Below are 22,442 nucleotides of genomic sequence, written 5' to 3'. Positions count from 1 at the left end.
CCTTTTTCGATGTGGTTCGAGGCTAAGATTGTCGGAAAATATGAGTCTTTAAGGTGCAGCCGATCTCCCCTTAGCAAATTTCTGGGTTTCCCATAGCGACCATCATCATCTTCTCCATTTAGAACTCAACCTCCATTAAAGCTAAACCCTAGTTTTCTCTTTCTAGCAATCTTCAACCAAAATCAAATCAAACCACATGGGAAGCTAGCCAAGGATGAGGGGAACAAAAGCCCTAAGGTTTCCGATAAAAAAAGTTGTCGGAAGACTCATAAAAATCCGGCCAAAGCATGCATGAATTCCGGCCAAAACCAAGAAAATCCGGCCAAAAAGCATAGGTCCGGGCCTAAGGCTTCTTGAACGCGTCCCTTGCTGCTGTCCCGAGCTGTGCACTATCCGTGGACGCGTCCGATGCACGTCCGAGCTGCAGCTGCCGTCCTTGGTCGCATTCCGAGCTGAATCCGGCGTGAAGCTACTGTCCCGAGCAGATCTGCTGCTGTCCCGAGCAGATCTGCTGCTGTCCCGAGCAGCTCCAGCTGCAGCCGCGTCCTTGCTAGCACAGCTGCTGTTCGGCCGTGCTCTGTGATGCCTTCTCTCCCGGGCTGCTGTGCAGATTTCCCGAGCAGCTCGAGCTGCTGCCGGCCAAGACTAGGCCGGCCTTGAGCTTGGCCGGCCTTGAGCTTGGCCGGCCTTGCTTTGGCCGGCAATCCTCCTCCTTCTTCTCTCTTTCCCTCTTCAAAACCCTCAAACACCAAGAACTTAGAACCCTCCTTAGAAAACTCTCAACCTTTCTCTCCCTAACTCCTTGCTTGGTTGTTGATTGATGAAGAAGATGAATAGTAGCCTACACAACTAAAACCCTAGGTCAATAGTCAACTCATTCAGACTTTGTTGACTTGGATCCATAAAGAGGGTGCCTCCAAGATTCTTCCTTGTCTTGTTCTTCTTCTTTTCTTTTGTGGGTTTTGGGCTTGAACTTGGTTTTGATTTAGAAATCAAGAGGTGCCTTCAAGAAAAGACCTTGGTTTCTATCTTTCATAACTTCCTCGTCCGAACTCGGATCCGTTTTCACCGTCGGACTCGTCATTGACTCCTCTTGTTATTTGATTTGTTTGAAGTCTTTTTCTCTCGTTTTCGGCACATGAAATGATAGTGACAATTCGTTCCCTTTATTCCGATTTACATGTTTAACTCCAAAATAAGTACATAACATGAAAAACACATAAAATATTATTGATAATACTCAAAAAGGACTAATTAGTCTAAGTTAGGCTCTCCAAATGTGACATTTTCGTGTCACATCAAGATCCCCAAACTTAAACATTGCTAGTCCTCGAGCAAATAAAACAAAATAAAAGCCTAACTCACTTTCGGAGGCATCCCGGTTGCATTTAGCGTATGCAACAAGCCTTTAAACCTCTAGGTTACCCCTAGAGGACGAGTGTCGTCTCGTGAGGGTTTCCATAGATGACACCCACAAACATCGTGGTTTCAAATACACAAGGGTCCGACATCCAAATCATAAATAAGCATGGTTCATCTAGTAAAGGGTTTAAGCATGTCAACACATAATGAATCAAGTAAATAAGTTCTTGTAAAAGCTAAAGGTCCCTTCACTGATGATCTTACCCTAAAGTGCTAGTGTCATACCATAATGAGCAACATCTATGTTCCGAAGTCACAAAACCTTGATTCCTAAGTTAGTACATTTCGCCTCGACTTCGGCCTCACGGACATACACTCCAAATATGAAATCACTCAAGAATGGTTCGCTCGTATGTGTGAGTGTGATCACTAACATGGACTCAACACATAAAAAGGGGTGAGGACAACATTTTGGAACGAATGATCTTCGAAAAGGAAGTAGCCACTAAATAGAGTGAGGAAGCTCACTCGCCCTTCTCACCCATTCTACCCTCTAAGAATGTCTTCTAAAGGTTAACGGATACTATAAATGGATGATGATGGTAGATTCCCGAGAATGTCGAACTCTTCATGATAGAAGCTCTTAAGCATTTCCACATTCGTTTCTTGCTCGAATACTTATTCATGAACATTGACACAAACACATATATACAATCACATTACACACACAAAAAGAGCTAACACATGCTCAAACATACTCATGAACCACTTTATTTCTTCTTTCTTTTTTTCTTCTTTTTTTCTCTCTTTTCTTTTCATTTTTTTTTCACTTTTTCACTTTTTTTTCTTTTTTTTTTTTTCATAACACAAAATCACATAAAACAAACATAACTCATACAATACTATATTCTTGCAATCAACTTTTTCTATTTCATACTTGCTTTTGACATTCATCATTTTTTTTTCTCATGTCTTCATTCTCGGAGTATAAGATGATGGATGGTGATGGAGTATCCGCCTTCCTCTAGTTGGCAATCTCATTGGGTTTCATGGACTACAAGGGCAAGGTTTATTCGCTATCCTAATGTCACTCCTAGTGGCTAAGGAAGTTGAGCACACGAGATCAAATGAGCTCTTTTATAAGTTACGAGGTTGAGTAGCTCTTCATTCTACTCGGAGTCAGCGCGGAAGAGTACACTCGAAAGGCAATTTAGGCTTTAAGCTCTCACATGGGTTAAGTCTCCACTAATGACTACTCTAGGTCTCTTAGAGATGTTTCTTCTTCACTAAGATGTCACTCCTATGGTACAACACATGCACTAAAATACTCGACTTTCATGCAAAGGTCACTAGCAATCACAAAACTCATCAACTTAACACATATGCATCAACATTCTTAAAACTATCACTATAATCACATGCAAATCTACTCAAAATGTTCAAAAATTTTCAAATTTCTACTCAAAATGTTCAAAAATTTTCAAATTTTGGCTAATTTGAATCCTTTTGTCTTTGAAACCCATGGTCATGCATTGGTTATGGTCATATCCCGCATCCCCAAACTTAAAACTAACATTGTCCTCAATGTTCTAAGCATACACTCACCAACAAATAAAGAGGCACATCAATTTAAAGAGAAGAGTGGAAAGATATTACCATAACCGAAGGAGATAAAACATGATACGACCAAGACTCATGTATAACGAGGTTCCAAGTTGATGCCAAGCTCACGCCATCCCCAAACTTGGAACAAACCACGCCTTAGAAGTAAAACATATAAGAAATGCTCCTAAAATATCCAAAAATATAATGAGAATGAAGCACATAAAAAAGCAAGACCATATAAAATGACCACTCACGCGGGATCACTCGATTGCATTTAGCTATGCAATTAGCCTTTGATTCTCTTGTTTTCACACAAGAGCACGAGTTATGTCTCGCGGAGGGTTTCCAGAGATGCTACCCACAAACATCAAAACCCATCTTAATCGACTAACGGTCATATAGCAAAAGACGGAAGATTTGAGGGTCAACCCAAAGAAAGCTATATACAAATGCTAAAAGTCTCACAATAATATCGAAGCATATAAGTGCACGTGAGACTAAAAGCAAAAAGAGACCATCCCCAAACTTAGTGGATGCACGGTCCACTAAGTGCGCATAAATGCTAGGGGCGACGACTAAACAGTCGTCAAAAGGATCGACATACAAATGAAGGGGCAGGAAGTCAGTCGAAGGTAAAATGTCAAACTCAAGCTTAGTGGATAAAACATCCACTAAGTCCCTAGACATGCTAGGGAAGACGTCCGAAGTGTCCCAGAAGGGGTCAACAACCGAGTCTGAGATCATGTGGAAGGTCGAACTAGACTCTAAAGGTAAGGCAATAGGCTCGGGGACCAAGTCAAGGTCCAAATTTCCTTAGGCAAATAATCCAACAAGCTATCCGCTATCTCTTCAACTACTATGTTATCGACATCCTTAAAGGCATCGGGAGCCTCAAAGTTGGTTGCAACACCTTCACTTCTACATAACTCATCCAAGTAATCACAAGTGGTAAAAGTTGGAAAGTTCAACATCGTGTGATCCCCAAACTTGCTCATAGAGCTATCATCCTCAACATCAAAATCTAATGTAGTCGAATCTTGGTGAGATAACAATGGTCGAGGGAATGAGCAATAAGGGTTATCGTCAATTCATGCTCTAAGGGTCTGTCAAGAGCTTCTTCGACATTTAACTTAAGACTAGAGTTAGGTGTATTACCCTCACCATCATTCATAGTCTCTTCTTGAGTTTGGGGTGCGCAAACCCCTTCCTCGTCGACGATAGACTCTGACTCAAGTCTATCAACAATTTTGAGAAGCCGTTCCGTGATCTCCGTTATATCTCGATTAAATCTAGTTTGGTACTCTAAAATTGCTTGAAGAGTGTCTTCAGACATCTCCTCGTAATAAGGCACATGAGTATAACTAGACGAAGACTCTCGCGGAACACGAATCATGGGACAATACTCGGTCAAATGGTCTAAGCTCGCACAAATAGCACAAACCGGCCTAATGGTCTCCATGGTCCTTTCTTCACTACCTTCATGTAGATACCTAGACTCGACTCTTTGAGTGAAGTCATCGAGTCGGGAATTGTCATCACTAAGTGAACCGTCCATATATGCTTGTCGATAGTCACGAAGACTTCGACGTGGTCGATCAATACTAATAGTACTACGGTTATCATCAAATGACGAATTCATACATGAAGGTGTGGTCATCCCAAATTCTTGTCGATAGTCTCGAAGACTCTGACGGGGTTGATTACCCTCATGCTCATAATCCCTAAAACCATGTTCATGACGAGTCTGACCGACTCCATACATCCGTCGATATTCACCCATGGTCATCCCAGGTCGGTCAGACTCAACTCCCCTAGTCCTATCACTAGTCGTAACATTCCTATATTAGTTTGAGTAGTCTTGATGACTTGTAGATGGTCGACTAGTGTTGGAAAGGGTTCGCATAAGGTCATTCTCATCAAATGACCAACTTGCCATGATCTCACAATGTTCAAAGATGCTAACACACAATCACAAAATGGAGACTAACACTCATATACTAGACAATCACACACAAGTAAAAAGGATGAGATAGAATGCAATACTATCGAGTGCTCCTCTCGTTTCGTTCGCCTTTCTTCTTAAGCTTCTCGATTCCTTCCTTTTCCTTCGCCTTTATGTCACTTTTGGCTCTTTTCTTGAAACGGTGCCTAAAAAAAGATAAAAAGATAAGAAACTACGAAAACAAATAAAGCAAAAACGCCTAAGAAGCAAATAACACTAAACTAATGAACAAAACAAACAAACGATGTCCTAACTACTAAACCTATCCCCGGCAGCGGTGCCAAAAACTTGATGCACTCGAAAAGGTTGCACACCCAAGCGAAGGTATCAAGTAGTAATCCGGCAAAGCCGGGATCGATCCAAGGATAGGAAGGTAGTTTGGATATTGAAGGGTCTTATCCTTCGGTGTAGATATTAAAGGCTAACTTAAACTAAAAAGGAAAGGAACAAAGATAAATAGGGGTTTTGATCGAATAAGCAATAAGAGAATAAAACAAGTAAACTAATCAAACGATAAAAGTAAACGGGCAAGAGAGATTCGAGAGAAGAGTTCGGAGGAACAAGAGTCGGGAGACGGTAAGACTCGATTCGGGCAACAAATAAGTGAGAGAGGTGTCGAAGTCCGGGAATCCATAATGATAAACCTACGACTATGTGTAGTCCGATTTAATGTGTCAAGGTAAAATCGATATTCGACTCCTAAAGTAGATGTCTCTAAGTACTACGTATATCCGGAGATCATACTTAGTCAAACAAACGTCTAAATCGGTTAATCCCGAGTCAACGAAAGTGTTGTCTAGTCGCCTAACTATGTGAAGTGCTGCCAAGACACATGAAAATATGACTTAGACTACGATCCATATCGAATACTTCGTTTCGTCTATTAACTATGCGAAGTGCTTGACAAGACGCATGAAAATACGATCAAAACGATAATCGAAATGTATGAACATCAATTTATAATCAAAACATCAAATCATATTAAACATAATCACGAATTCATCACATTTCATCTCATATAATTGACACACTAAAGTTAGCTAAACATGGTGATTGAATAAGAAATGGAAAGGAAATGATGAGAGAATCCCCCTTTTTCGATGTGGTTCGAGGCTAAGATTGTCGGAAAATATGAGTCTTTAAGGTGCAGCCGATCTCCCCTTAGCAAATTTTTGGGTTCCCCATAGCGACCATCATCATCTTCTCCATTTAGAACTCAACCTCCATTAAAGCTAAACCCTAGTTTTCTCTCTCTAGCAATCTTCAACCAAAATCAAATCAAACCACATGGGAAGCTAGCCAAGGATGAGGGGAACAAAAGCCCTAAGGTTTCGGATAAAAAAAGTTGCCGGAAGACTCATAAAAATCCGGCCAAAGCATTCATGAATTCCGGCCAAAACCAAGAAAATCCGGCCAAAAAGCATAGGTCCGGGCCAAAGGCTTCTTGAACGCGTCCCTTGCTGCTGTCCCGAGCTGTGCACTGTCCATGGACGCGTCCCATGCACGTCCGAGCTGCAGCTGCCGTCCTTGGTCGCGTCCCGAGCTGAATCCGGCGTGAAGCTGCTGTCCCGAGCAGATCTGCTGCTGTCCCGAGCAGCTCCAGCTGCAGCCGCGTCCCTGCTAGCACAGCTGCTGTTCGGCCGTGCTCTGTGATGCCTTCTCTCCCGGGCTGCTGTGCAGATTTCCCGAGCAGCTCGAGCTGCTGCCGTGCAGCCCGAGCTGCTGCCGGCCAAGACTAGGCCGGCCTTGAGCTTGGCCGGCCTTGCTTTGGCCGGCAATCCTCCTCCTTCTTCTCTCTTTCCCTCTTCAAAACCCTCAAACACCAAGAACTTAGAACCCTCCTTAGAAAACTCTCAACCTTTCTCTCCCTAACTCCTTGCTTGGGTGTTGATTGATGAAGAAGATGAATAGTAGCCTACACAACTAAAACCCTAGGTCAAGACTTAGTCAACTCATTTAGACTTTGTTGACTTGGATCCATAAAGAGGGTGCCTCCAAGATTCTTCCTTGTCTTGTTCTTCTTCTTTTCTTTTGTGGGTTTTGGGCTTGAACTTGGTTTTGATTTAGAAATCAAGAGGTGCTTTCAAGAAAAGACCTTGGTTTCTATCTTTCATAACTTCCTCGTCCGAACTCGGATCCGTTTTCACCGTCGGACTCGTCATTGACTCCTCTTGTCATTTGATTTGTTTGAAGTCTTTTTCTCTCGTTTTCGGCACATGCAATGATAGTGACAATTCGTTCCCTTTATTCCGATTTACATGTTTAACTCCAAAATAAGTACCTAACATGAAAAACACATAAAATATTATTGATAATACTCAAAAAGGACTAATTAGTCTAAGTTAGGCTCTCCAAATGTGACATTTTCGTGTCACATCAACTCCCCTGGCTTATATAAACCCCCCTCACCATTCTCTAAAAACACACACATTCTCATTCTCTAAAATAGATTAGAATCTCTTTTCAGTTTCTTCTTCTTCTGCTTATACTCTTTCAGGTTGACTACTCCACTGAGGTCTAGCATCATAATTGGAGGAGTTCATTAAGATTAAGAAACTAAGGCGAAACATTATGTTCTAGTAGAAACCCTACTAGAATTCGGACTTGAAAAACTGCAGTTTTACTTCGTAACAGAAACGTGCAGATTTGAGCACCTTCGGAGCCCAATTGGACAAGGGCTATTTCTGACAAAATTGTTCTGAATGTGATTTCCAGTCGGCCTTCAAAGCTTTAGAGCATTCGGATTTATATCTAGAGAGCTATAGCCGAAATACTACTGAAGTACAGATTAAGCACAAATGAAAGAGGTTGCGGATATGCCGCAAATTAGTTCTATTTCTTATTTATTCAATCCAGAACTCTCAGGTATGATCTAATATATTATCTTTTTGATTGCTTTAGGTTTATAGAACATGCTAAACATCTTTTTTCCGCTGCATAGTAGAATAATTTTATTTTTACCGTATTTTACTAATAGATTCTTCAAATCAGGGTTGAAGAAGAACATCTGAAACAGGAGAAAAACGAGACGGCTGCTTCACTTGTATCGAAAGCTCACATGGTGCAAGAGGTAAAGAAGAAAAAATTTACCAACTCTAAACCTTCTTCCACTCTAGAGCGTCTTATGAAACAAGATTACATTCCAACCAATAAACAAGAAAAAGAAGACAAATGTGAAATTTGTGTGGAGACAAAACTTAAGAAGAAACCCTTTAAAATAGTAGAAAGAACAACTAATGAACCTTTAGAATTAGTTCGCTCTGATCTAGGAGACCTAAAAGCAACTCCATCGAGAGGATGCAAACGCTTCTACATAACTTTTATACACGATCACTCTAGATTTTGTCACATCTACCTTCTAAATAGCAAAGATAAAGCCTTACAAAGCTTTAAACCCAACAAACTAGAAGTGGAAAATCAACTAAACAAAAAAAAATAAAAATCCTTAGATCAGATAAAGGGGGAGAATACGTAGGAGATCTTTTCACTCAACTCTGTAGGAATTACGACATAATACATCAAACAACTGCTCCTTACTCACCTAAATCCAATAGGGTAGCAGAAAGGAAAAACAGAACATTAAAAGAAATGATGAAGTTTATGCCAGTTAGATAAGGATTGCCTTTTAACTTGTGGTTGGGGGGGCCATTTTGTCTGCTTGTTATGTGCTTAACCGAATACCCTCTAAACACAAGATAAAACTCCATATGATCTATGGAAGGGTAGAAAGCCTAGCTTTAAACACTTAAACGCGTGGGGGTGTCTGGCAAAGGTTGCAATACTTTTTCCTCAAAAGATTTATGATAAGACCTAAAACAATGAACTGTGTATTCATAGGATATGCCCAGAACAGTAGTGCCTATCCCTTTCCTTAAGAAGAGTGAGACCCTCAAAAGGAAAGAACAGAGTCTAGTCAATATTCTACTAGTTCTGAAACTCCACTATTAGATGATGAACCTAGAAGGAGTAAGAGAGTTATGATAGAAAACAGTTTCGTTCCTGACTTCCTCACTTTCCTGACTGAAGATGAACCCCTAACATATAATCAAGCAATGACTTCTCCAGATGCACCATTCTGGAAGGAAGTTGTAGTAAGTGAGATGGACTCCATAATACAAAACAACACTTGGAAGCCCGTTGATTTACCTCCAAGTTTTAAAACTATAGGAAGCAAATGGATTTTCAAAAGGAAACGAAAACTAGATGGCACATTAGAAAAATACAAATCTAGGTTAGTAGCTAAAGGGTTCAGACAGAAAGAAGGACGTGACTTTTTTGACACTTACTCTCCTGTCACTAAGATCACGTTGATTGGAATCCTAATAGCAATTGCGGCCATCTACAACCTAGAGATACACCAAATGGATGTAAAAAACTGCCTTTCTAAAGGGTGAACTCGTATCTAGGGTTTCCCTTAGAGTTTATCTCGTATCTAAGATAACAGGAAGTTCCTATGTTCAAGGATACTTCGTAGATATCCTGCCGAGGTGATAGATCTTCGGGGAGATACTTTCTCCTTTGAGACTCTTGAAGCCCAAACTTGTTAAAACACTTAAAATCTTTAACCAACCGGGATCTTTTAGGGAGATTCCGAGATTAAGTCGGTAAGTTGCGGGCTCGCTTCTGCCTCCCCAGTTTAGGGTGTGAGACATCGGTCTAGCTTACGCGGACCCCCTCATTCCTTTATAGATTCCAGGGTTGATCTATTCGTGTCAGGGGCGAAACAGAGCTGATACCTCTCAGCTTGTCCCGACCGACCTCCCAGTTAGGGGTGTAGGTGGGAGAGCATTGAGGGCTTAGCTGTAATGCTACCTTAAGCCGGGTTGACCCGTTGGACTTCAGGTCAAGTCTTTGAAGGTATTGAAGGAGATGTCCTCCGACCAAGGTGGCAATGCGAGAAATTTGTCGGTTAGGACAATTGATGAAGAAGATCATCAAGTCCGGTTGATTTAGGGGTCGTGGAGTTTAAGCTAGAAACCAACCACGATCGTCGAATTACGAAGTAATTCGCGGCTAACTTCGACCGGATCCTACAACGGGTTACACATAAGAGTGTCAATTTGATCAAGGATATGACTAGTGGGAGTGAGATATGATAATGGGAGTGTCCCATAAATATATCTCATAGGCCAAAAGAGAAATTAGGCAAAGATAGTACAAAAAACCCAAAATCGGGGTTTTGGGCCTAAACCGATTCAGGCACTTTTAGGACTCGGATTGGGCTGATTTTTGGAGAAACGTTTTAATATGTTATGAACATTAAATCTGAAAATTTTGGCTGGGTTTGGAGGTCATATCCTCAAGGAATTGAGAAAATATCAACTAGTTGCTATTTTCGACAATTTCCTTAAATCTAAGGGTCTTTTAGAAAACCTAATTGGAGGTGGATTCTTATTAGGGTTCTATAAAAGGACTCTTAGGGCAGAGAATAAGGTGTATAATTTCTCTCTAAGCTTGCTTACTCTACCACATCAAGTAGAGAGGAGAAAGTGAGCTAATTCCCAACTATCTATCTAGTCAAAGAAGAAGGTCTTCTATCCAACCACCATTGGTGTGCTAGCTAACAACAAGGTGGGAGATCAAGTTGATTGCTCGTGTCCTAAGTAGAGGAGCTACGTTTGAAGCTCTTAGTCTTCTCAAAAGCGATTTGAAAGGTTCGAGGGAAAAACTAGCGGTTAAGGTAAACATCGAACTAGTTTTACTTAATTATTATTGTAGGCTTATGCATGTGATCCTGGGGATACTAATGTTAGACATTAGTGTAAGGGTGTAAAACCCAACAGTGGCGTTAGAGCCTCTTGCAAATAGCCTATCTTATCTAAGTTTTGGACCAATTTCATGTTTTTCTAGATAGATAATAGTGTTTGAAAGTGTTTCAAAAACCTAAATTTTGATCTAAAATTGGTTTGATTAAGAGTTGTTTTTAAGTTTTGGAAACATTGAAAAAAAAATTTGAATTTTAGAAGTATTCTAAAAAGGTTTGCAATAATTTTAGAAGTGTTTTAAGGCTTCATTTGGTTAAGCGTATAGCTAAATTCAAGAGCTTCTTTTTAGCACTTTAATGAAAGCGCTTTATAATAAGCTATTTATGTTGTTTGGTACAATATCATAGAAGCGCTTTCATACATACGGATGTATGTGGACCAATGAGTAATCCGGCAATAGGTAACTATGGCTACTTCCTCTTTAAATTGATGTGCCTCTTTATCTTTTGGTGAGTGTATGCTTAGAACATTGAAATATCAGGCCTGCCAATGACCTCTCCCAAGTTTGCCCATGACTTCTCCCAGGTTTGCCCATGTATCTGCTTACTACACTAACAACATGTGAAATATCAGGCCTTGTGCACACCATAGCATACATAATGCTACCTACTGCATTTTCATAAGGCACCTAAGACATGTACTTCGTCTCGTCATCAGTTGTTGGTGACAGTTCACCCGAAAGCTTGAAGTGTGCTGCCAATGGAGTACTGACAGGTTTTGCCTCAGCCATACAAAAACGTTCCAACACCTTCTCGATGTACGTTTTCTGAGACAAGAACAGTTTCCCAGCAGATCTGTGTCTCCGTATCTCCATACCCAATATCTTCCTTGAGGCACCCAAGTCTTTCATCTCAAACTCACCCTTTAACTGATCCTTTAACATGTGGATTTCCGACATATCCTTGTAAGCTATCAGCATGTCATCCACATATAGGAGTAGATACACATAAGAACCATCTGATAGTTTCCTGCGGTACACACAGCTATCATATCGTCTTCGATCATAGCCGTTTTTAACTATAAACGTGTCAAAACGCTTATACCACTGCCTAGGAGACTGTTTCGATCCATACAAAGACTTCTTCAGCAAACAAACCTGGTCTTCTTTCCTGAGAATCTCAAACCCCTCTGGTTGACGCAAATAGATTTGTTTCTCCAGCTCTCCATGTAAGAACGCAGTCTTAGCATCAAGCTGCTCCAATTTCATATCATACAAAGCAACAATAACAAGTATCACTCTAATAGAGCTATGTTTAACAACAGGAGAAAATACCTCATTGAAGTCTATCCCTCCTCGCTGTGTAAACCCCTTAGCTACTAACCGTGCTTTGTAACGTGCATCTTCCACCCCTGCGATTCCTTCCTTCTTCTTGAAAACCCATTTGCTACCAACAATCTTCTGACCCTTAGGCAGCTCGGCTAATTCCCAGACCTAGTTCTTCCAAAGAGACTCAATCTCTTCATTTATGACGAGAGACCACTACCGTGAATCATCGCTCCTCATAGCTTCTTCGTAGGTGCATGGCTCACCTCCATCTATGCTTTCTCCCACACGAAGTGCAAATGCAACCATATCTGCCATCCCATACCTTTCCGGTGCCCGGATGTCTCTCCTTACCCTGTTCCTCGCAACACTGTACTGAACCAGCTCTTGTTCAGCTTCCTCAGCTTGCTCATCTACCTGAGGCCGAACCTCTTCCGGAGTGTCTATCTCAAGTTCCACCTGATCTCCGCGATCTTCCTGCTCCACCTGTTTACCAACAACCTCCCAAGCATCTACAGGCGTTACCTTATGAGTTACCATGGCTAACTCATCAAAAGTAACATCTCTACTTATGAGAAACTTCTTCGATTTTCCATTCGAATTCCACAACCGATAACCCTTAACTTCAGTCTCATGATGCTCCCAAAAAGGTTACACACCCAAAAGGAGGTATCAAGTAGTAACCCGGTAAAGCCGGAGTCGATCAAAGGATAGGAAGGTGGTTCGGATAACGAAGGGTCTTATCCGTAGGTCTAGATATCCGTAGGTCTTATCCCGAGTCAATGAAAGTGTTGTCTAGTCGCCTAACTATGTGTAGTGCATGACAAGACACATGAAATTATGACTTAGACTACAATCGATATCGAATACTTCGATCCGTCTATTAACTATGCGAAGTGCTTGACAAGACACATGAAAATACGATCAAAACGAGAATCGAAATAAATGAACATCAATTGATAATCAAAACATCAAATCATATTAAACATAATCACGAATACATCACATTTCATCTCATATAATCGACTCACAAAAGTTAGCTAAACATGGTGATTAAATAAGAAATGGAAAGAAGATGATGAGAGAATCCCCCTTTTTCGATGTGGTTCGAGGCCAAGATCGTCGGAAAATATGAGTCCTTAAGGTGCAGCCGATCCCCTTAGGAAATTCTGGGTTCCCCATAGCGACCATCATCTTCTTCTTCATTTTTACTCAAACTCCATTAAAGCTAAACCTTAGATTTCTCTTTCTAGCAATCTTCAACCAAAATCAAATCAAACCACATGGGAAGCTAGCCAAGGATGAGGGGAATAAAAGCCCCAAGGTTTCTGGCCAAGAAAGTGGCCGGAACACCATGAAAATTCCGGCCAAAGAATGGTGAAATCCGGCCAAATCATGGAATCCGACCAAAAAAACTTAGCTCCGGGCCAAAGGGAGCTGGCAGCCGCGTCCCGAGCTTGCTCCGAGCTCTGTGCATAGGGTGTTGTCCCCGTCGGAGCTTGCCGTTCGTGGAAGCTGCTGCTGCTGCTCGGAGCTGCTGCTGGCTTCCAGTGCTACCATCCCGTGAAGGTCCGAGCTACACAAGCTTGCTGCCGGTCTGCTGCTGTTCTTCCCGTGCCGCGTGTTGCTCCCGTGCTCTATCTTTTAGGATGCAGCTAGGGCTGTTGTTGTATGCTGTCCCGAGCTGCTGTTTCGGCCAAGCTTTGGCCGGCCTTAGTGCTGGCCGGCCTAAGCTTGGCTGGCCCCCTTCACCTTCTTCTCTCTTTGCCTCTCCTCAAGCTCTCTTTCTAACTCTCAACCCCTTCCAAAACTCTAAAACTCAAGAACCCTCTTTCCTCTTTTCTCTCCCTCCCAAAGAAGTTGAAAGAAGGAAGAGATTTTGGAGGCACCCAATGGACCCAAGTTTGAGTCAAAGTCAAGGTTGACTAAGTCTAGGGTTTGAGTCAAATACACTATTCATCTTCTTCCTAATTCATCATCTTGAACCTTGGAAAGGAGGCAAGAAAGGAGAGAGAAAGAGGCTAGAAACTTTAGGGTTTTTGGTTCAAGGGCTTGAGGGTTTGAAGAGAAAGACAAGAGAGAAGAAGGAGGATCCGGCCAAAGCATAGGCCGGCCAGCACACTAGGCCGGCCTAGCTTTGGCCGGCCGAGCAGCAGCTCGGGCTGCAGCACTAGCAGCAGCTCGCTCGGGAAGCGACAAGAGACGCGGCTGCAACTGGAGCTGCTCGGGACAGCAGCAGATCTGCTCCGGACAGCAGCTTCACGTAAGCTTTCTAGCTCGGGCTGCAAGCTTCTCCGAGCTCGGGACGCCTTCACGGGATGCGGCTGCAGCTCGGACGTGCATGGGACGCGCGCACGGGGCTCGGGACAAGCTAGGGAAGGCCGGACAGCACCCTTTGGCCGGATCTTCTTGGTTCTTGGCCGGAATTTCATGCTTCTTTGGCTGGATTTATATGAGTGTTCCGGCAACCTTTTTTATCCGAAACCTTAGGGCTTTTGCTCCCCATGTCTTGATCTAGCTTCCCATGTGGTTTGATTTGATTTTGGTTGAAGATTGCTAGAGAGAGAAAGCTAGGGTTTAGCTTTAATGGAGGTTTGTGATAAATGGAGAAGATGATGGTGGTCGCTATGGGGAACCCAGAATTAGCTAAGGGGAGATCGGCTGCACCTTAGAGACTCATATTATCCGACGATCTTAGCCTCGAACCACATCGAAAAAGGGGGATTCTCTCATCATTTTCTTTCCATTTCTTATTCAATCACCATGTTTAGCTAACCGTAGTGTGTCGATTATATGAGATGAAATGTGATGAATTCGTGATTATGTTTAATATGATTTGATGTTTTGATTACAAATTGATGTTCATTTACTTCGATTATCGTTTCGATCGTATTTTCATGTGTCTTGTCAAGCACTTCGTATAGTTAATAGACGAAACGAAGTATTCGATATCGATCGTAGTCTAAGTCATAATTTCATGTGTCTTGTCATGCACTTCACATAGTTAGGCGACTAGACGACACTTTCGATGACTCGGGATTAACCGATTTAGACGTTTGTTTGACTAAGTATGATCTCTGGATATACATAGTACTTAGAGACATCTACTTTAGGAGTCGAATATCGATTGTACCTCGACACATCAAATCGGACTACACATAGTCGTAGGTTTATCATTATGGCTTCCCGGACTTCGACACCTCTCTCGCTTATTTGTTGCCCGAATTGAGTCTTACCGTCTCCCGACTCTTGTTCCTCCGACTCTTCTCTCGAATCTCTCTCGCCCGTTTACTTTTATTGTTTAGTTTAGTTATTTTACTTGTTTGTTTTATTCTCTTATCACCTTATTCGATCAAACCCTCATTTATCTTTGTTTCCTTTCCTTTTTAGTCTAAGTTAGCTTGAAATATCTAGACCGAGGGACAAGACCCTTCGATATCCAAACTACCTTCCTATCCTTGGATCGATCCCGGCTTTGCCGGATTACTACTTGATACCTCCGCTTGGGTGTGTAACCTTTTCGGGTGCATCAAGTTTTTGGCGCTGCTGCCGGGGATAGGTTTAGTAGTTTGGATAGCGTTAGTTGTTTTGTTCATTAGTTTAGTGTTATTTGCTTCTTAGACGTCTTTATTTTATTTTGTACTTTCTTAATCTCTTTTTCTTTTAGGTATCATTTCAAGAAAAGAGCCAAAAGTGACATAAAGGCGAAGGAAAAGGAAGGAAGCGAGAAGCTTAAGAAGAAAGGCGAATGAAACGAGAGGAGCACTCGATAGTATCGCATTCTATCTCATCCTTTTTACTTGTGTGTGAGTGTCTAGTATATAAGTGTTAGTCTCCATTTTGTGATTGTGTGTTAGCATCTTTGAACATTGTGAGATCATGGCAAGTTGGTCATTTGATGAGAATGACCTTATGCGAACCCTTTTCAACACTAGTCGACCATCTACAAGTCATCAAGACTACTCAAACTTATATAGGAATGATCCGACTAGTGATAGGAATAGGCGAGTTGAGCCTGACCGACCTAGGATGACCATGGGTGAATATCGACGGATGTATGGAGTCGGTCAGACTCGTCATGAACATGGTTTTAGGAATTATGAGCATGAGGGTAATCAATCCCGTAAGAGTCTTCGAGACTATCGACAAGAATTTGAGATGACCACACCTTCATGTATGGATTTGTCATTTGATAACCGTAGTTCCATTAGTATTGATCGACCACGTCGAAGTCTTCGTGACTATCGACAAGCATATATGAACGGTTCACTTAGTGATGACAATTCCCGACTCGATGATTCCACTCAAAGAGTCGAGTCTATGTATATACATGAAGGTAGTAAAGAAAGGACCTTGGAGACCATTAACCCGGTTTGTGCTATTTGTGCGAGCTTAGACCATTTGACCGAGTATTGTCCCATGATCCGTGTTCCGCGAGAGTCTTCGTCTAGTTATACTCATGTGCCTTATTACGAGGAGATGTCTGAAGACACTCTCCAAGCAATTTTAGAGTACCAAACTAGATTTAATCGAGATATAACGGAGATCACGGAACGGCTTCTCGAAATTGTTGATAGACTTGAGTCAGAGCCTATCGTCAACGAGGAAGGGGTTTGCGCACCCCAAGCTCAAGAGGAGACTATGAATGATGGTGAGGGTAATACACCTAACTCTAGTCTTAAGTTAAATGTCGAAGAAGGTCTTGATAGACCCTTAGAGTCTGAACTGACCGATGAACCTTATTGCTCAATCCCTCGACCATTGTCATCTCACCATGATCCGACTACATTAGATTTTAATGTTCAGGATGATAGCTTTACGAGCAAGTTTGGGGATCACACGATGTTGAACTTTCCAACTTTTACCACTTGTGATTATTTGGATGGGTTATGTAGAATGGAAGGTGTTATGCCTAACTTTGAGGCTCCCGATGCCTTTAAGGACGTCGATGACATAGTAGTTAGAGAGATAGCGGATAGCTTGTTGGATTATTTCCCTAAGGAAACCACGGACCTTGACTTGGTCCCCGAACATATTGCCTTACCCTTAGAGTTTAGTTCGACCTTCCACATGATCTCAGACTCGGTTGTTGACCCCTTCTAGAACACTTCGGACGTCTTCCCTAGCATGTCTAGGGACTTAGTGGATGTTCTATCCACTAAGCTTGAGGATGACTTTTTACCTTCGACTGACTTCCTGACCCTTCATTTGTATGTTGATCCTTTTGACGACTGTTTAGTCGTCGCCCCTAGCATATATGCGCACTTAGTGGACCGTGCATCCACTAAGTTTGGGATGGCTTCTTTTCGCTTTTAGTCTCACTTGCAGTTCTTTCGTTTAATATTCTTGTGAGACTTTTAGCTTTTGTATATAGCTTTCTTTGGGTTGACCCCCAAATCTTCCGTCTGTTGCTATATGATCGTTAGGCCAATTGAGATGGGCCTTGATGTTTGTGGGTAACATCTCTGGAAACCCTCCGCGAGACATAACTCGTGCTCTTGTGTGAAAACAAGAGAATCAAAGGCTAATTGCATAGCTTAATGCAATCGAGTGATCCCGCGTGAGTGGTCATTTTATATGGTCATGTCTTTTATGTGCTTCATTCTCATTATGTTTTGGATATTTTAGGAGCAGTTCTTATATGTTTTACTTCTAAGACGTGGTTTGTTCCAAGTTTGGGGATGGCGCGAGCTTGGCATCAACTTGGAACCTTGTTATACATGAGTCTTAGTAGTATCGTCTTTTATCTCCTTCGGTTATGGTAATATCTCTTCACTCTTCTCTTTAAATTGATGTGCCTCTTTATCTTTTGGTGAGTGTATGCTTAGAACATTGAGGACAATGTTAGTTTTAAGTTTGGGGATGCGGGATATGACCATAACCAATGCATGACCATGGGTTTAAAAGACAAGAGGGTTCAAATTTATGAGAAACTTATTAAAAGTAACATCTCTACTTATGAGAAACTTCTTCGATTTTCCATCTGGATTCCACAATCGATAACCCTTAACTCCAGGCTCATAACTAAGAAATACACATTTCTTAGCCCTCGGGTCAAGTTTACCTCCCTAAACATGTGCATAAGCCAAACAACCAACGACCTTCGAGTTCTCACAATTACCAGGATAACCAGAACATACCTCATTAGGAGTTTTACACAATAGATGTACAGGGTGAAATATTCATTGTGGGGTCTTTCTAACCGTATGGTGTCCTCAAGCGTTTGATCGATTTTCCAGTCTGCTTCTCGATCAAGGTCTTCCACTGCTTATCATAGTGGAAATCATGAATCTCTTGTGTAAACTTGTTTGCTTATCATAGTGGAAATCATCGCGCCGTTGTCGCCGTGGAATAGGTCTCACCAACCGAACCACGTACATCTCTGTGTTCTGTTGTCGTTGTTCTTTACTGTTCCTATTGCTTGTCTTAGGTTACTCGTATTGTTCACATTAACCCCGATTGGGCATAACACACTGGTATCAGAGCTGTGGTTTTGAGGTTTCTGTGATGGCGAAATACGAGATAGAGAAGTTCGATGGAAGTAACGATTTTATTCTCTGGAAGATTAAGTTGCGAGCAGTATTAGTTCAACAGAGTCTGCTGAAGACGTTGAATGGAAAGGCTGCACGCGCTGAATCACTTTTAGAAGCAAAGAAGGAAGATCTCAAGGAGAGAGCTCATGGTCAGATTCTACTCTGTTTGAGTAATGAGGTCTTGCGGGAAGTAGCGACGGAAACTACAGCCGATGGGTTATGGAGTAAGCTAGAGACAAGGTATATGACGAAATCTCTAACTAATCGTTTGTATCTAAAGAAGAAATTATTTAGTTTACAGATGTTAGAAGGGGAATCGTTGAAAGACCATATGGATGAACTCAACCGAGTATTCTTAGATTTGGCAAACATAGATGTCAAATTCGAAGAAGAAGATAAGGCAGTACTATTGCTTGCATCCCTGCCACCATCATATGAAAGCTTTGTGGATTCTTTTATGTCTGGAAAAACAACTACAACCTTTGAGGATGTTAAAGCAGCATTGAACTCGAAGGAGTTGAGACGGAGGTCAATGGAATAAAGCAGTTCAGGTGATGGTTTGGTGGTAAGGGGAAGGACGTAGTATGTGGTCGATGGGAAGGGTCGTTCTCGGTCTAAATCAAAACCTAAGAGTACAGATGCTTTAACTGTAAGAAGGAGGGGCACTTCAAAAGGAATTGTCCTCAGCTTAGGATGAAGCCAGTAGAGGCAGCAGTCGTCGAAGAAGATGATGGTAGTGTTTTGGAAATCATTGAAGAATGTGATGAAGCTATGGTTCTGGCGATCAATGTCTGCTTCGCTGAAGATAGGTGGATTTTGGATACTGGTTGTATATTCCATGTATGTCCTCATAAGGAATGGTTTTCCAGTTACATAGTCATTAATGGCGGTAAGGTGTTAATGGGAAACGACGCTCCTTGTAAGGTGGTTGGAATTGGTACTATTCAGATCAAGATGCACGATGGTGTCATGAGGACCATAACAGACATCAGACATGTTCTAGATTTGAAGAGGAATCTAATCTCTTTGGGAACTATGGATGATAATGGTTGCAAATATGTTGGTGAAGGTGGTGTTCTTCGGGTTTCTAAGGGGAGTCTTACAGTTATGAAGGGGTTGAAAAAGAATGGTCTATATATGCTACAGGGTAACACAGTTACCGGATCTGTAACGGTATCATCATCAGACAAGGAAGTTGAGACTACCAAGCTATGGCATATGCGGCTAGGGAATATGAGTGAAAGGGAGATGGCTATACTGAGCAAGCAGTGTTTACTCTGTGGGCAGAAGGTTGGAAAACTAGAATTCTGTGACCATTGTGTCTTCGGGAAGCAATGTTGGGTAAAGTTCAGTACAGCGGTTCATAATACCAAAGGAACTCTGGATTACATCCATTCAGATCTTTGGGGTCCCTCTCAGGTCAGCTCACATAATGGGGGTAGATACATGTTAACCTTGATAGATAATTTTTCCAGGAAAGTATGGGTCTACATACTGAAACGTAAAGATGAGGCATTCGTCAAGTTCAAGCAGTAGAAGACCTTGATCGAGAAGCAGACTGCAAAATCGATCAAACGCTCGAGGACTGACAATGACATGGAATTTTGCGAAAACGAGTTTAATAGGTTTTGTGTATACGAAGGGATTGTGAGACACCATACGATCAGAAAGACCCCACAGCAGAATGGGGTGGCGAAACGTATGAACAGAACTCTATTGGAACGAGCTCGTTCTTTGCTTTCGAATGCAGGGCTGCCGGAGGTGTTCTGGGCTAAAGCAGTGAAGACGACAGCGTATCTGGTAAATATTTCACTCTGTACATCTATTGAGTGTAAAACTCCTAATAAGGTGTGGTCTGGTTATCCTGCTAATTATGAGAACTTGAGGATCTTTGGTTGTCCGGCTTAGGTATCACTTTTGGAGTTAAACATGTAATTTGGAATAAAGAGAGCGAATTATCACTATTATTTCATGTGCCGAAAACGAGAGAAAATGACTTCAAGCGAATCAAATGACAAGTAAAGTCAATGACGAGTCCGACGGTGAAAACGGAATTCAATTTAGAGTTCGGACGGGGAAGATATGAAAGGAAGAAGCCAAGATCTTTATTTGAAGGCACTCTCCTTTGTTTTTAATTTGAAATTAAAGTCAAGCTCAAAGACAAGCCAAAAGGCCACAAAGAAAAAGAAGAAAAAAGAAAGGAGTAGAGATTTTATGGGCACCCTCTCTTTATGGATCCAAGTCAAGTCTGAGTGAAAGTCAAAGTCAAAGTCTTGACCTAGGGTTTTAGTAGTAAAGGGTTACTATTCATCATCTTCTACACTACAACATTTTTGGGAGGGAGAGAAAAGAGGCAAGAGGGTTCTTGAGTTTTTGGGTTTTGGAAGGGGTTGAGAGTTCGAAAGAGAGCTTGAGGAGAGGCAAAGAGAGAAGAAGGTAAAGGGGGCCGGCCAAGCTTAGGCCGGCCAGCACTAAGGCCGGCCAAAGCTTGGCAAGAGAAGCAGCTCGGGACAGCATACAACAGCAGCCCGAGCTGCATCCTAGAAGATAGAGCACGGGAGCAGATCGCGACACGGGAAGAACAGCAGCAAACCGGCAGCAAGCTTATGCAGCTCGGACCTTCACGGGATGGTAGCACTGGACGCCAGCAGCAGCTCCGAGCAGCAACAGCAGCTTCCACGAACAGCATCCTCCGGCCGGAACAACAACCTATGCACAGAGCTCGGAGCAAGCTCGGGACGCGGCTGCAAGCTCCCTTTGACCCGGATCTAAGTTTTTTGGTCGGATTCCATGATTTGGCCGGATTTCACCATTCTTTGCCCAGAATTTTCATGTTGTTCCGGCCACTTTCTTGGCTGGAAACCTTGGGGATTTTATTCCCCTCATCCTTGGCTAGCTTCCCATGTGGTTTGATTTGATTTTGGTTGAAGATTGCAAGAGAGAGAAAGCTAGGGTTTAGCTTTAATGGAGTTTGAGTAAAAATGAAAAAGATGATGATGGTTGCTATGGGGAACCCAGAATTTGCTAAGGGGAGATCGGCTGCACCTTAGAGACTCATATTTTCCGACGATCTTAGCCTCGAACCACATCGAAAAAGGGGGATTCTCTCATCATCTTCTTTCTATTTCTTATTTAATCACCATGTTTAGCTAACTTTAGTGAGACGATTATATGAGATGAAATGTGATGAATTCGTGATTATGTTTAATATGATTATATGTTTTTATTATAAATTGATGTTCATTTATTTTGATTCTCGTTTTGATCGTATTTTCATGTGTCTTCTCAAGCACTTCGCATAGTTAATAGACGAACCGAAGTATTCGATATCGATTGTAGTCTAAGTCATAATTTCATGTGTCATGTCATGCACTTCACATAGTTAGGCGACTAGACAACACTTTCGTTGACTCGGGATTAACCGATTATTACGTTTGTTTGACTAAGTATGATCTTCGGACATCGTTTGTTTGTTTTTTTCATTAGTTTAGTGTTGTTTGCTTACTTAGACGTTCTTGTTTTCTTTGTTTTTTGTAGTTTCTTAATTTCATTTCTTTTTTAGGTTCTGTTTTATAGAAAAGAGCCAAAAAGAGGCATAAAAGCGAAGGAAAAGGAAGGATTCGAGAAGCTTAAGAAAAAAGGCGAACGAAACTAAAGTAGCACTCGATAGTATCACATTCTATCTCATCCTTTTTACTTGTGTGTGATTGTTTAGTACACAAGTGTTAGTTCTCATTTTGTGATTGTGTGTCAGTATCCTTGAACATTGTGAGATCATGGCAAGTTTGTGGTTTGATGATGACATTATTCTAACTATTTCCCACACTAGTGGACCACCTAGAAGTCGTCAAGACTACTCAAATTCATATAGAAATGGTTCGACTAGTGATAGGAGTAGGCGAGTTGAGTCT

At 41.8% G+C, this 22,442-nt stretch overlaps 1 protein-coding gene and 1 long non-coding RNA gene across 2 annotated transcripts in view; one reads left to right on the top strand and one right to left on the bottom strand.

The window, feature by feature from the left end:
- LOC147538044 (uncharacterized) overlaps positions 1-22,442 on the bottom strand; it is a 66,061-nt gene that overhangs the window by 36,684 nt on the left and 6,935 nt on the right. The gene's annotated exons all lie outside the window — the stretch shown is intronic.
- The window catches only part of LOC147538040 (uncharacterized), a 103,628-nt gene continuing 95,464 nt past the window's right edge, over positions 14,279-22,442 (top strand). The window contains exon 1 of the mRNA XM_086640423.1: positions 14,279-17,913. Within this exon, the coding sequence (XP_086496549.1) occupies positions 15,878-17,101 (1,224 nt within the window). The 5' untranslated portion in view covers positions 14,279-15,877 and the 3' untranslated portion in view covers positions 17,102-17,913. The remainder of the gene's footprint in view (positions 17,914-22,442) is intronic.

The sequence above is a fragment of the Eschscholzia californica genome, unplaced genomic scaffold, assembly GCF_041429995.1.
Source record: "Eschscholzia californica isolate CP2 unplaced genomic scaffold, dmEscCali1.0.p SCAF_5, whole genome shotgun sequence".
NCBI classification, from domain to species: domain Eukaryota; kingdom Viridiplantae; phylum Streptophyta; class Magnoliopsida; order Ranunculales; family Papaveraceae; genus Eschscholzia; species Eschscholzia californica.
This window is presented reverse-complemented; position numbering and strand designations above follow the sequence as displayed.